This window comes from Geotrypetes seraphini, chromosome 2, assembly GCF_902459505.1.
Source record: "Geotrypetes seraphini chromosome 2, aGeoSer1.1, whole genome shotgun sequence".
Classification (NCBI taxonomy): Eukaryota; Metazoa; Chordata; class Amphibia; order Gymnophiona; family Dermophiidae; genus Geotrypetes; species Geotrypetes seraphini.
The window spans coordinates 493,885,660-493,899,697 of record NC_047085.1 but is presented as its reverse complement, the minus strand read 5'-3'; the positions used below and the strand labels follow the sequence as shown (position 1 = coordinate 493,899,697).

Genomic DNA, 14,038 nt, shown 5'->3' with positions numbered 1-14,038 from the left:
CCCCTCCCCCTTTCCCCTCAAGCTCATGTTTGTATTTGTAATTTGTTTATTTAATGTTCACATTTCCCCCCCTACAAATATTTATTTTAACCTTTCATTTTTAGCATTGTAAATCGGCCAGGTGCATGTCGATGGTCGGTATATTAAAATTAATTAAACTTTTTTTGTTTTTCCATTAAGAATATATATATAGATGATTGTCGTAAGATATTATTTTCATGTGGTATATATTAGTTATGTATGAATTTGGGAGGGGGGTGGAGGTTAAATCTTCTTGGTGTATGATATTAAAAATTTTTCAAGTGATGTATTTTATTTGGTTGATATTTACTGTACACTTGATGTAAGTTTAAAAATGAATAAAGAAATTTAAAAAAAAATTAATTAATTAATTAAACTTGAAATCCAATATTATAGTTCCAGAGAAATGAAGAGCCAATAAAGGGATGCAAGAACTCTACCAGATGAAAAGCTTTGCCTGGACCCTGCTCTAAATACAACAGTAGAAGATAACGAGAACAAGTAAAAAAAAAGTATCTCCAGAACCAGCTTTCGTTAGTACAAAAGAAAAAAGTGTCAAGTCCAAACTCGTGTCTGAAAAGCCCAACTTGGCCAAGTTTCAACAAACACCTGCATCAGGGGCATCAATTTTTAAAATCAAAAAAAGGACAGTGAATGACAAATGGAAAAATTAACAGGACATCTTTTATGGATCCATTGTAGTTGTCTTTTCCTTTGTTCCTGTTGGTATATTGCACACACACCCAGGGGGAGGGAGGGCGGGATGGGGGTATTTTTTTGTATGGTTCTATTCCCTTATGAAATGTTGGTTGGGTGAGGTTTATTTTATTGTTGTATGGATTTTGATTGATTATAAATGCATATATGATTAATATTATTTGTATAGATACTGTATTGCATTTTTGTTGGTTTTGAAACTCAATAAAGATTAAAAAAAAAAGAAAAATTAACAGGCAGTGGACCCAAAATAAAATGATATATAAAACGCCATGCAACAAATAACTCAAAACTGGAAGGATTACACCAAATTAAACTATACATTTTGGTGGAATTCTGTCTGTCATATATATAAAATGGAAAAAACAATAGCATTACAACAGGGAAATATTCATAATTTTAAGAAAATTTGGGAACCATTGACTCGTTATTCCAATGATCAGATTTCATAGCACATTAGTAACAGTTTTCTTAGAATGGGGAGGGATATGTATATTATATGGAAATAAGAAATGAAAAAAGGGGAGGGTTATATTTTATATGATAAGATGAATCATTTGTAACCACAATTTAATGTAATAATTGAATATAATATGTACAATTTAAATATTGTAAGAATGTAAAAATATATAAATAAAAATTTAAAAAAAAAAAAAAAAAAAAAAAACGCTAGAACATACCACCAAATCAACGAGATCAGGATGGACTTGGGAGTCATAAAACAGAGTTCAGGTAGTGATGTGGGAGGGAGAGTTGAAAATGGACTGCCCCCAGCATTTAAACATGAAAGAATGAGCTAAAATTCAAGCTTCTCGCAGCATGCAGCAAAGTTCCAGGTATATACTGTATTCTATTATTTTTTAATATTTTTATTCTGTAGTACTTTTTTCAATATTATATTTTATTCTTATGGGCTGTTTCAGCATTATGTTTAACTGTTTCCTTTCTCCCTTGCTGCTAGGAGCGTGGGGGCAGGTTTCCCTGAATTCTAGTTTTTGGCATCACCACATCCTGATCTCAATTAGTTGGTGGTACGTATGTGCGAGTGATTTATAGCTATTTTCATATGATATTATTTCATATTCATTATCCCGGTGTTAATGTACATCAGCTTACTGTTCTCTGAGGGGGTGGGGATGGGGGTGCAGAGCATAGCAGTTGATTCAAGAAAGCTTTTCATTTTCCTGAGATTGAAGATATCATCCTGATGGTGCTGGCGCAGGCCGTCATTCACCTGTATGAATGATTTATCCTGCCGTCTTGAAGGGGATTCCTGCTATAGCAGGGTGGGCAACCATGGTCCTTGAGATTCAAGTTTCAAGTTTATTAAAATATTTGATTTGATCGCAAAACCCAAATCCAGTGCGATTTACATTTAGTTAAGAATTAGGTTATAAAAAACAAACATAACAGAACAATTGGAACAATTTTAACAAAACAAAACATATGAAAAAGGGAGAAAAAAAAAGAGGATTAAATACAATTCATAAAAAAATAAAAAGGGGTAGATAATAAAACAAGAGGTTGGGGAAGGTTACCCACTTAAATTTTGCTTACCAGCGCTACTTACATGGATCTGTACAATGGCATTATGACCGTAAGCCCGAGGTCATAATGCCGTTGTACAGATTCATGGTGAGACCCCATCTGTAATACTGTGTACAATTCTGGAGGCCGCATTATCAAAAAGATGTGCGGAGAGTTGAGTCGGTTCAGCGAATGGCCACCAGGATGGTCTCAGGTCTCAAGGATCTCCCGTATGAGGAACGACTGGGTTAGTTGCAGCTGTACTCACTCGAGGAATGCAGAGAGAGGGGAGACATGATCGAGACGTTCAAATTTGTCACAGGCCGTATCGAGGTGGAAGAGGATCTCTTTTTCCTTAAAGGACCCACGGCAACAAGAGGGCATCCGTTGAAAATCAGGGGTGGGAAATTTCATGGCGAAACCAGAAAATATTTCTTCACTGAAAGGGTGGTTGATCGCTGGAATAATCTTCCACAACAGGTAATTGAGGCCAGCAGCGTGCCAGATTTTAAGAAAAGATGGGATTGGCATGTGGGATCTCTTCATGGAGGTAGATAGGGGGTGGGCCATTAGTGTGGGCAGACTAGATGGGCCGTGGCCCTTTTCTGCCGTCATGTTCTATGTTTCTATGTAGTTGACTGTAAAGAATCCTGATATAATAGAGTTACATGATTCAATTAAAAGCGTCCTTAAAAAGCCAGCTTTTTATTAAGTAATTTTTCTTCTCTTATATTGATCGGGAGCGAGTTCCAAATCTGAGGGGCTGTAACAGAAAAAAATCGTATCCCTCCTTGAATAAACAAATTTTAGTGAAGGGACAACTAACCCAAGCTGGGTTTTCAAGATTTCACATTGATTGTGGAACTCTTGAAAACCTGACTGGTTTGTGGCCCTTAAGGACTGCGGTTGCCGCTGTGTTCACTGCACTTCCCTGTCCAGGAGGGTTTACAAATTATTTGACCGTAGGAACCCGAGGCAGATTTGAAACCCCATCTTGCCTGGCTCTCAGCCTATTGCTCTAACTCCTAAGTTACGTCTCCACTTCTTTCAGTCCAGAACCATGGACTTCAGACCACTTGCCTTCATTTCCGACCTGTCCGTTGTCACCAAGGACGTGGTAATATCGTCTTTTTGGATCGTGTCTCTGAGCTGCTGCTCCAGAGATAGCCGCTGCTCCTTCATCTCCTGGACCTTGCACAAAATCCGCTTCAGGTTCTGCAGCACCAGCGTGTCATCTGTGACAGAAAGAAGACGCAAAACCCTTTATGCAGAGCAGCTTTCAGTAGCTACAGAGCCCTGACAAACTGCTTTAATGTGGGAGACAAACATCTTCACTCAGGACAAACTTGAAGGAAGACTAGATTTCCTGCACGCTGTTGACACAATAAAGAACACATACTGATGAAATAGTGCAGTCTAGGATCTCAACCTTTCCCTTGTTATTTATAAAAATAATAATAATAATAACAACTTTATTTTTCTATACCGCCATAGTCCAACTGACTTCTAGGCGGTTCACATAGAAAGAAGGCTGGACAATCAGCGAATTGCAAAATATTTCTGTACAGACCAGATATTCTAGACCGGTGTTTCTCAACTCGGTCCTGCAGTACCCCCTTGCCAGTCAGGTTTTGAGGATATCCACAATGAATATGCATAAACTTGATTTGCATACACTGCCTCCATTGTATGCAAATGTCTTCATGCATATTCACTGTGGATATCCTGAAAACCTGACTGGCAAGGGGGTACTCCAGGACCGAGTTGAGAAACACTGTTCTAGATCAGGGGTGTCAAAGTCCCTCCTTGAGGGCCGCAATCCAGTCAAGTTTTCAGGATTTACCCAATGAATATGCATGAGATCTATTTGCATGCACTGCTTTCATTGTACGCTAATAGATCTCCTGCATATTCATTGGGGAAATCCTGAAAACCCGACTGGATTGCAGCCCTCGAGGAGGGACTTTGACACCCCTGTTCTAGATTGTGCAGATGTGATCCAAAAGAATCAAGATTCGCAGGACAGGATCAATCCAGTCCTGGGTTTACTCCAGTGCATGCCAGAATCTGCATGCAACGGGGTAAACTTAGGACCAGATCAAAACTGTCCTGTGAATCTGGATCTATGACAGCTCAGCTACGATACCTATCTAAAGCTACCAATGAAAAAGTGTGAGCTAAATGCAACTAAATTAAGACTGCCAACTGGATCAAGATCCTCAGGACAGGGTTGATCCAGACCTGGGTTTACCCCGTTGCATGCAAGGACTTGTAGCTCTGATTTTGCCATTGCATTCCCTAAGAAAAGCAAGACTACAAATCCTGGCACGCACTGGAGTAAACCCAGGACGGGATCAACACTGGCCTGAGAATCTGGATCCAGTTGGCAGTCTTAATTTAGTTGCATTTAGCTCCCACGTGTTCATTGGTAGCTTAAGAAACATTGCTGTTCAGCTATGAAACCTAGTTCCCCAACCAAGAAGGCTTAGAGGGGCATAATCAAAAGATACGCCTAAGTCCAATTTGGACATACGGCACTAGTCGCCCAAAGTCGGCACTTAGACGTATGTGCTGACTCATAAGAATCCAGGGTCTTGGAACTTAACTTTCTTTTCTCTTCCTATGGTTGAGCGGGTGGGGTGAGGGTTCAGCTGCAGTAGCTAATCTCACTTCACATTCTACAGCCCTATAAAACAAACCAGAAACCGCTATCTCTTTGCACACCTAAGCATTACCAATTGTAAATACAAAATCTTTCTGGATAGAACTTTTGCATTCCAAGCAAACAAACAACAACACTGGCTAGACAAATACATTAATAAAGCTAGACTGACCTACAACGCTTTTTAGAAAACTCATAAAAACTGCCTTATTCGACAAATATATCACCTAAACAGAATCTTCACCGAACACTTCTTTCTTTCTCGCTCCCAAATATACCCCCTCTGAAATCCTAATAAAACCGTATTTTGCAATTCGGGACATGTCTTCTAATATGTCCCCCCTGAAAATTCTTAAACTGTATATTGTAATTTTCTATGTATTTTTTTGTAATTTGCGACCTTTTCCTAATAGGTCCTCTCGGAAATGTATTAGCGTACTGTACATTTTTATATTTTCGCATTCTTAAAGTTGATGTACTCTGTATTTCCTCTGACTATCTGCATATTGTAACTTGCTGAATGTCCAGCTCTCTTGAATGTAAACCGCCTAGAAGTCGCAAGATTGTGGCGGTATAGAAATAAAGTTGTTATTATTATTATTATTTGTGTCGGTTGTCACTGCTACTACCCAGGTGACTGGAAACCTGTTATACATCACTTTTTCTCGTTTGTTTTGAGGTTGTCTTTGGGGTATTTCTGGTTATAACCAGGACCTTGGTTTGCTTTGGTTCCTTGCCTTTTGTTTCGTTTTATCTGGGAGGGGTGAGGGGAAGAAATGGATGATGAGTTTTGTATTATGTTGATTGTTGTTCTTGCTGTTTTCTATGATGTCATCAATAAAACACTGTTTCAATTAGACGTATGTGCTAGACACTGGGGTGTAATGCTGTGATTCTATTACACGTGACACTGATATAGGAATTGTTTCTAAACTTCGGATGTTCATTGTACACAGTTGGGTTAAATTTAATTTGTACTCTTCATGACACTGTTTATACGACTCTTTATAAGTATTGTTCCTAAACTATGGATGTTCACTGTACACTGCTTTGAACTGACTTTCTAGTCATTATAAGCGGTACAGTAGAATCTCAGTTAACCAGCACTCTTACCCAACTGGTAAAAAAAAAAAAAAAAAAGTCCCCCAAAACGGCAGCGCTCCTGAGCTGCAAATCCCCCTCCCTACCCCCCTCAAGCCCCAAAGCAGCAGAAGTAGGTGGCGGTCCTGAGCCGAACCCCCTCGCTAACTCCCTCTCCTTCTTTACCCAAAGCGGCAGCCGGTCAGCAGGAGGCAGCGCTCAAAACAGGCTGCTCGCGGCCAGCCCCAGCTGGCCCTTTCTTCTGACGTGTCATGTCCGACAAGGTTTCTAACACAGCGCTCTCAATCAACCAGCAAACCAGTTATCCAACATCCTCCAGTCCCCATGGGTGCCAAATAACTGAGATTGTACTGTATATAAATTTGCAATAAAGATAAAAGATACAGGAAGCTCTCCGCTTACTGCTATGAATTTCTAAGTTCAAATCATTTTTATTTTGAAAACTTTTTAAAACATTCAGACAGAAGAATATACAATTCAAAATATTTCTATACAACGGTCACAAACATAAGCTAGGGATATATATGTATCTTACACACAAAAACAACCCTTCCACCCTCCTCCCCTTCAGAGAGTGTAGTATCATGCATACACTTACTTACCACATTCATATCCACTCATACACATCCATTACATTTAACCTTTATTTCCCACATACTTATTAACTGGCAACCTTATTTTGCTTTTCCCCCCTTTTTTCCATAATAGCTGCTTCATATTTCCCGAGAATGCATACTGAATTCCACCAAAAAGGAAATGACAATGAATTTGAATCCTTCCACGCTTTAAAAATTGACTGTATAGATTATGACAGGAGTCGCCATACAACATATCACGCATAATTGGAAAAATTGGAGCAGGCTTAATTACAGTTTCTGGTGAAACTCATTGTGTCACATCTATAAGATGGAGAGAACAATAGCCATACAAAAAGGGAATTATAAAAAATTTAAAGAGATATGGGGGCCATTGACAAATTATTGTAATGAATAGATACCATTTTTTCATTATAAATATAGTACAAGTGAGGAGATGAGAGGGGGGGAATTCTGAATTTTATTAAATGTTTACATTAGTAAAAAGAATATTTCATAGGACATATTTGATTACATATGTTATGGTAGGGTTAGGAGGAAATGGGTTATATTTTATGTATTACTAGTCTTTAGGCCCGTTACATTAACGGGTGCTAGAATAGATGTGTGTCTTTGTGTTTCTTTTTTTTCATTTTCTCTCCTTGGCTGCTTTCTGTCTCTCTTCCTCCTGCTGTCTGTCTTTCTTTCTGTGTCTCTTTCCTTGACTGTCCAGCCCTTCTCCCTTCATTTTACCTCCCCCCTGCCCCCCTGCCCAGCAGCACCTGTTCCTCTCTTCCCCTGTCCAGCAGTAGGGCTCCCTTCTTGTTACCCCCCTCAGCCTGTTACATTAATGGGTGCTAGAGTAATGTCTGTCTGTCTGTTGTTTTTTTTTAATTTTTCTCTCTCTCCTTGGATACTGTCTGTAATTCTTTCAGTCTTTCTCCCTGGCCCCCTGTCTGTCTATCTTTATTTCTAACTCTATCCTTTTCCCTCACATGTGCCTTTATTTCTTTCTCCTCCCCATTTCCTTCCAAGTCTGCTCCCCCTATCCCTCAGATTTCCATTCAGCAGCTGTCCCTCCTCTCCCCCACACTTCCATTCATTGTCTGTCTCCCTCTCTCTACTTGCTTGGATTAGTAATTCCTCCTAGTTCTCTCTCTCTCTCAACTCATACCCTTGGACAAACTATTTTTTTAATATCTTTTTCACTTCAGCATTGTCTTCACATATCTGCAAGCCATGGCTTTAGGCCTTCCTCTCTGGCGGGTCCTGTGTTCATGAAAACAGGAAGTAGGCAGGACCCGCCAGAGAGGAAGGGCTGAAGTCGGCAACAGCAGCGAATTTTAAACACTGCTGCTGCCCGAAGAAGCCAGGCCTTAACCGCAGCCGGCAATGGTGGTGGGAGTGGAGGGTTTTCAAATGTTCAGCGGCGGCAGTGCTGGGGGGGGGGTTGAAAAGCCGTCGGTCGTGAAGTATGCCGCCTACATACTTTATGGCCGACCTCTTTTCACGACTTAAAAAACTTAGCGGTGTAGTCTTTTGGTGCCCTATCCCCTTCCCGCGTTCTGTCCGTCTCCCAGCGGCTCCTCTCACGACTGCCGCCTGCGTCGGAAGCCTTCTCCGACGCAGGTGCGGCTCACCCTTACCGCGCTATCTGCCTGCCCCGGAAGTGTTAATTTTGGTTGTTTCATCGCCGACTCGGGCTTGGGGCCTTGAACTGTTGGAGGAGCGGAGCGGGCTTCTGGAGGCGATTGGGAAGACTGACTGCGAGGTGCACTGGTAAATAGGAAGACGTCGGGAAGGGGTGGGCAGCAGACAATGCGGTTCTCCAAAGTCCCGATCCCTTTCCGAAGCTGGAGAGGGGCAGGAAAAGCTCGCGATCGCCTCTTTTTTCGCTCTCCTGGGCCTGCTCTCCTTCCCCTAAGTACCAACTCCTCACTCCCCGCCATCTAGCACATGCGCCACAGCGCGACAGATCAGCGCGAGGTGGAGAGCAGGTGGTGACGTAAAATGCGCGCATGCGCAGTCGTGTTTCCACGACGGATCAAGGAACACGACTTTTGAGTGCGCATGCGCGGCCTAGCATTTTATTATATTAGATTGCTAATTATTACAGAAATTCAAGTGATGTATTTAATTTCAATTGTCAATTTATTGATACACTTGTCGTAAGATGTAAAATTGAATAAAGATTTAAAAAAAAAAAAAATTGACTTTATATAAATTTGCAATAAAGATAAAGATACAGGAAGCTCTCCGCTTGCTGCTATGAATTTATGTATCTGGAATCCTCAAGAAAGGTTTTCCTAACTGGGCCCACTCCCTGCACAAAGGAACTTACAGCTTGCATGTTCCAGACGACATCATAGCAGCGCTGAGAAAGCACAGTTACTTACCGTAACAGGTGTTATCCAGGGACAGCAGGTAGATATTCTTAACGTATGGGTGACGTCACCGACGGAGCCCCGGTACGGACCTTTTTAACTAGAAAGTTCTAGTTGGCCGCACCGCGCATGCGCGAGTGCCTTCCCGCCCGACGGAGGAGTGCGTGGTCCCCAGTTAAGATAAGCCAGCTAAGAAGCCAACCCGGGGAGGAGGGTGGGACGTAAGAATATCTGCCTGCTGTCCCTGGATAACACCTGTTACGGTAAGTAACTGTGCTTTATCCCAGGACAAGCAGGCAGCATATTCTTAACATATGGGTGACCTCCAAGTTAACAGAGAGGGAGGAGGGATGGTTGGCAATTAGGAAAATAAATTTTGTAACTCAGATTGGCCGAAGAGTCCATCCCGTCTGGAGAAGGCATCCAGACAGTAGTGAGTAGTGAACGTGTGAACTGAGGACCAAGTGGCAGCCTTGCAGATTTCCTCGATAGGTGTGGAGCGGAGGAAAGCCACAGAAGCAGCCATAGCTCTGACCCTGTGGGCCGTGACAGCACCTTCCAGTGAGAGACCGGCCTGAGCATAACAGAACGCAATGCAGGCAGCAAGCCAGTTGGAAAGCATCTGTTTAGAGACAGGACGACCTAGACGGTTAGGATCGAAGGTCAGAAAGAGCTGAAGAGACGAGCGGTGAGCCCTGGTACGATCAAGGTAGTATGCAAGGGCACGCTTACAATCCAGCGAGTGTAACGCCTGTTCCCCAGGATGGGAATGGGGCTTAGGGAAGAAAACAGGCAATACAATGGACTGGTTGAGGTGGAAGTCCGAGACCACCTTAGGCAGAAATTTAGGATGGGTACGCAGAACCACCTTGTCATGGTGAAAAACAGTGAAAGGTGGGTCGGCAACCAGTGCATGCAGCTCACTAACCCTCCTGGCAGAGGTGATGGTAATGAGGAAAAGCACCTTCCACGTAAGAAATTTGAGTGAAGTTGTGGCAAGAGGCTCAAATGGAGGTTTCATGAGGGCTGATAGAACCACATTCAGGTCCCAGACGACTGGAGGAGGCTTCAGAGGTGGTTTGACATTGAAGAGGCCTCTCATGAACCGGGAAACCAGGGGATGAGCCGTAAGAGGTTTTCCGAGGATAGGCTCATGAAACGCAGTGATGGCACTGAGGTGGACTCTGATTGAGGTCGACTTGAGGCCAGCGTCGGAGAGAGAGAGCAAATAGTCCAGTACAGTTTCCACCGCCAGTGAGGTGGGATTGTGATGATGAAGGAGACACCAAGAGGAGAACCGGGTCCACTTCTGATGGTAACATTGGAGGGTGGCCGGTTTCCTGGAAGCATCCAAAATACGACGGACAGGCTGAGACAGATTCTCTGGAGAGGTCAGCCCGAGAGAAACCAAGCTGTCAGGTGGAGCGAGGACAGATTGGGATGTAGTAGAGACTGATGCTGCTGTGTAAGTAGAGTAGGAAACACAGGAAGAGGAATGGGCTCCCTGGAGTTGAGCTGAAGCAGGAGGGAGAACCAGTGTTGGCGAGGCCACCGAGGGGCGATGAGGATCATGGTGGCTCTGTCCCTGCGGAGTTTGAAGAGCGTCCGCAACATCAGAGGTAGGGGAGGAAAGGCATAGAGGAACCGATCCGTCCAATCGAGCAGGAATGCATCCGGGGCCAGACGATGAGGAGAGAAGAGTCTGGAACAGAACTGGGGCAGCTGATGGTTGTGAGGAGCTGCAAAGAGGTCCACCTGAGGAGTGCCCCAGAGAGCAAAGATGGAGTGGAGTGTGGGAGGATCCAGGGTCCACTCGTGAGGTTGAAGGATGCGGCTGAGATTGTCGGCCAGGGAGTTCTGTTCGCCCTGGATATAGACAGCCTTGAGGAAGAGACTGTGGGCCGTGGCCCAGGTCCAGATGCGGATGGCCTCTTGACAGAGGAGGGGAGATCCGGTGCCGCCTTGCTTGTTTATGTAGTACATGGCGACTTGGTTGTCTGTGCACAGGAGAAGAACCTGAGGGTAGAGAAGGTGCTGGAAGGCCTTGAGAGCATAGAACATGGCCCTGAGTTCGAGGAAGTTGATGTGATGTTGACGCTCCTGAGGGGTCCAGAGTCCCTGGGTGCGAAGATCTCCCAGGTGAGCGCCCCATGCATAGGGGGAGGCATCTGTGGTTATGATCATGGAGTGAGAGGGTAGATGAAAGAGTAGACCCCTGGAAAGATTGGAGGAGTTCAACCACCATTGAAGAGATTGCCGAAGAGACGATGTCACAGAGATGGGATGAGAAAGAGGATCGGTGGTCTGTGACCATTGGTTGGCTAGAGTCCACTGAGGTGTCCTGAGGTGGAGTCGCGCCAGAGGAAGTACATGGACCGTCGAGGCCATGTGGCCCAGGAGGATCATCATCTGCCGAGCTGGAATGGAGTGATGAAGGAGCACCTGACGGCAGAGGTGGAGCAGAGTTCGATGGTGGTCGGAGGGGAGAAATGCCCTCATTAGAGTGGTGTCGAGAATTGCTCCAATGAACTGAAGTCGCTGTGTGGGAAGCAGATGCGACTTGGGGTAGTTGCCTCGAAACCCAAGAGATGGAGGAACGAGATGGTGTGATGAGTGGCTTGAAGTACAAGCGGAGACGTAGATGCTTTCACCAGCCAATCGTCCAAGTAGGGGAACACCTGAAGGTCGTGAGACCTGAGGAAGGCCGCCACCACAATAAGGCACTTGGTGAACACTCTGGGCGATGATGCGAGGCCAAAGGGTAGCACTTTGTACTGATAGTGATGGTGCTGTATCTGTAACCGTAGGTAGCGACGTGAAGACGGATGGATTGGAATGTGAGTGTAGGCCTCCTTGAGGTCTAGGGAGCATAGCCAGTCGTGGTGGGAGAGAAGAGGGTAAAGCGTGGCTAGGGAGAGCATTCTGAACTTCTCTTTGACTAGACACTTGTTGAGGTCCCTGAGATCGAGGATGGGACGAAGGTCTCCTGTTTTTTTTGGGGACCAGGAAGTAGCGGGAGTAGAATCCCTGACCCCTTTGGTCCGGAGGTACCTCTTCGATGGCATTGAGGAGAAGGAGGGATTGGACCTCCCTCAGGAGGAGGGGGGTTTGGGAGGAGTGAGAAGCAGACTCTACGGGAGGATGGTCTGGTGGAAGAGTCTGGAAGTTGAGAGAGTAGCCGTGGCGAATGATGTTGAGGACCCACTGGGCCGAAGTGATGACCTCCCAACGGCTGAGGAAAAGCTGAAGACGTCCTCCAATAGGTTGAGGGAGAGGCAGCGATGGTGGGAGAATGGCTATGCCCTGGAGAAAAGAGTCAAAAGGGTTGAGACGGCTTAGATGAAGAAGGAGGTTTGGCAGGTTGAGTCTGTGGACGAGCCTGAGTCTGATGTTGGTGGCGAGGACGGCGAGACTGTTGTTGAGGCAGATTGAGAGGTCTGGCCGAGAACCTACGCTGGTAAGAAGACTGTTGTCTGTAGGGACAAGCAGGTGGAGTCTTCTTTTTAGGTTTGATCAGAGTGTCCCACCTGGTCTCATGTGCTGGGTTGTTGAGTCCAGGGACTCTCCGAAGAGTTCATCGCCCAGACAAGGTGCGTTAGCCAGGCAGTCCTGGTGGTTAATGTCTAGGTCAGAGACTCTCAGCCATGCCAAATGGCGCATGGCCACCGCCATGGCAGAGGCGCGAGAGGTCAGCTCAAATGAGTCGTAGATGGAGCGAACCATAAATTTCCTGAGTTGGAGGAGGCTGGAAATTTGTTGCTGGAACAGAGGGACCTTACGTTCAGGAAGATATTTCTGTAAGGAGGAGAGCTGTTGCACCAGATGCTTCATGTAGAAGGAGAAGTGGAAGGTGTAGTTGTTGGCTCTATTGGCTAGCATGGAATTTTGGAAAAGGCGCTTACCAAATTTATCCATGGTTTTTCCCTCTCTGCCAGGAGAGGTGGAGGCATATACACTGGAACCCTGAGATTTTTTCAAAGTAGATTCCACCAGGAGGGACTCGTGGGGCAATTGAGGTTTGTCAAACCCTGGGATTGGGATAACCCGGTACAAGCTATCCAATTTACGAGGGGCTCCGGGAACAGTGAGGGGAGTCTCCCAGTTCTTATAGAAAGTTTCCCGTAAGATGTCGTGGACAGGCAACTTTAGAAATTCCTTGGGAGGTTGCTCAAAGTCTAGGGCATCGAGGAAAGCCTGAGACTTCTTAGAGTCGGACTCTAAGGGGATGGAAAGAGCTGCTGACATTTCCCTAAGGAATTTAGAGAGAGGATTGCTCTGGTTTGGAGGCGGTGTCGGTCATGGAGGGTTCTTCGTTGGTTGACGAAGCGTCCTCTTCGGTACCGTGAGGGGAGTCTTCCCACAAGTCTGGGTCCCTAACGTCGGGGTGCGTACGTTTAGACATCGGCGTGGAGGGCTCGGCATGGCGGGTCTTTGAGAGAGATTTGCCTGAGCGCACCGAGGCAGTACCGGGTGAGGAAGACCAATGTCGTTCCTGGGACCGGACAGGGTCGGCAGTAGCACGGGTATGCACCGTAGGTGTTTCGGCCAAGAGCACCGGCATGGAGGTATTAGTCGGTACCGAGGGGGTCGACACCGATGGGACAGTGCGAGGCTCGGACCGGTCCTGTACCGGAAGGTGCGGTGCCAGCAACAGTTGTTGGAGTTGTTGTTGCAGCTGCTCCTGTAACTGTGTTTGGAGTATGGCTGCGATGCGGTCATCCAGGGGAGGCACCGGTACCGCTTTTTTCTTCTTCGGTACCATAGGTGCCGCTCTACGCTCCGGCGATAAGGAGGCCGATGATGAGGCATTCACCGAGATCGGAGCGGAGCGTTTGCGGGGCCGGTGCGGCGCCGGAATGGCCGGTGTCGCAACCGTGGCAGGAGGGCGCTCGAGGGAAGTGGAAGGCTTCTTAGCCGGCTTACCTGGGCCCAACGACCCCGAGGAAGGGTCCGGTGGTGTCGACGTCGTCGGTGCCGACTTTTGGGGTGCCGTCGACGTCGCGGCAGGTTCCATGGCAGATCCGGTACCAAACAAAATATTTTGCTGGATC

The 14,038-nt window shown here is 45.7% G+C and overlaps 1 protein-coding gene across 1 annotated transcript in view; it reads right to left on the bottom strand.

Annotated features, from left to right (window-relative positions):
- PTPN23 (protein tyrosine phosphatase non-receptor type 23) overlaps positions 1-14,038 on the bottom strand; it is a 190,485-nt gene that overhangs the window by 66,186 nt on the left and 110,261 nt on the right. Inside the window, exon 17 of the mRNA XM_033931921.1 lies at positions 3,346-3,500. Within this exon, the coding sequence (XP_033787812.1) occupies positions 3,346-3,500 (155 nt within the window). The remainder of the gene's footprint in view (positions 1-3,345; positions 3,501-14,038) is intronic.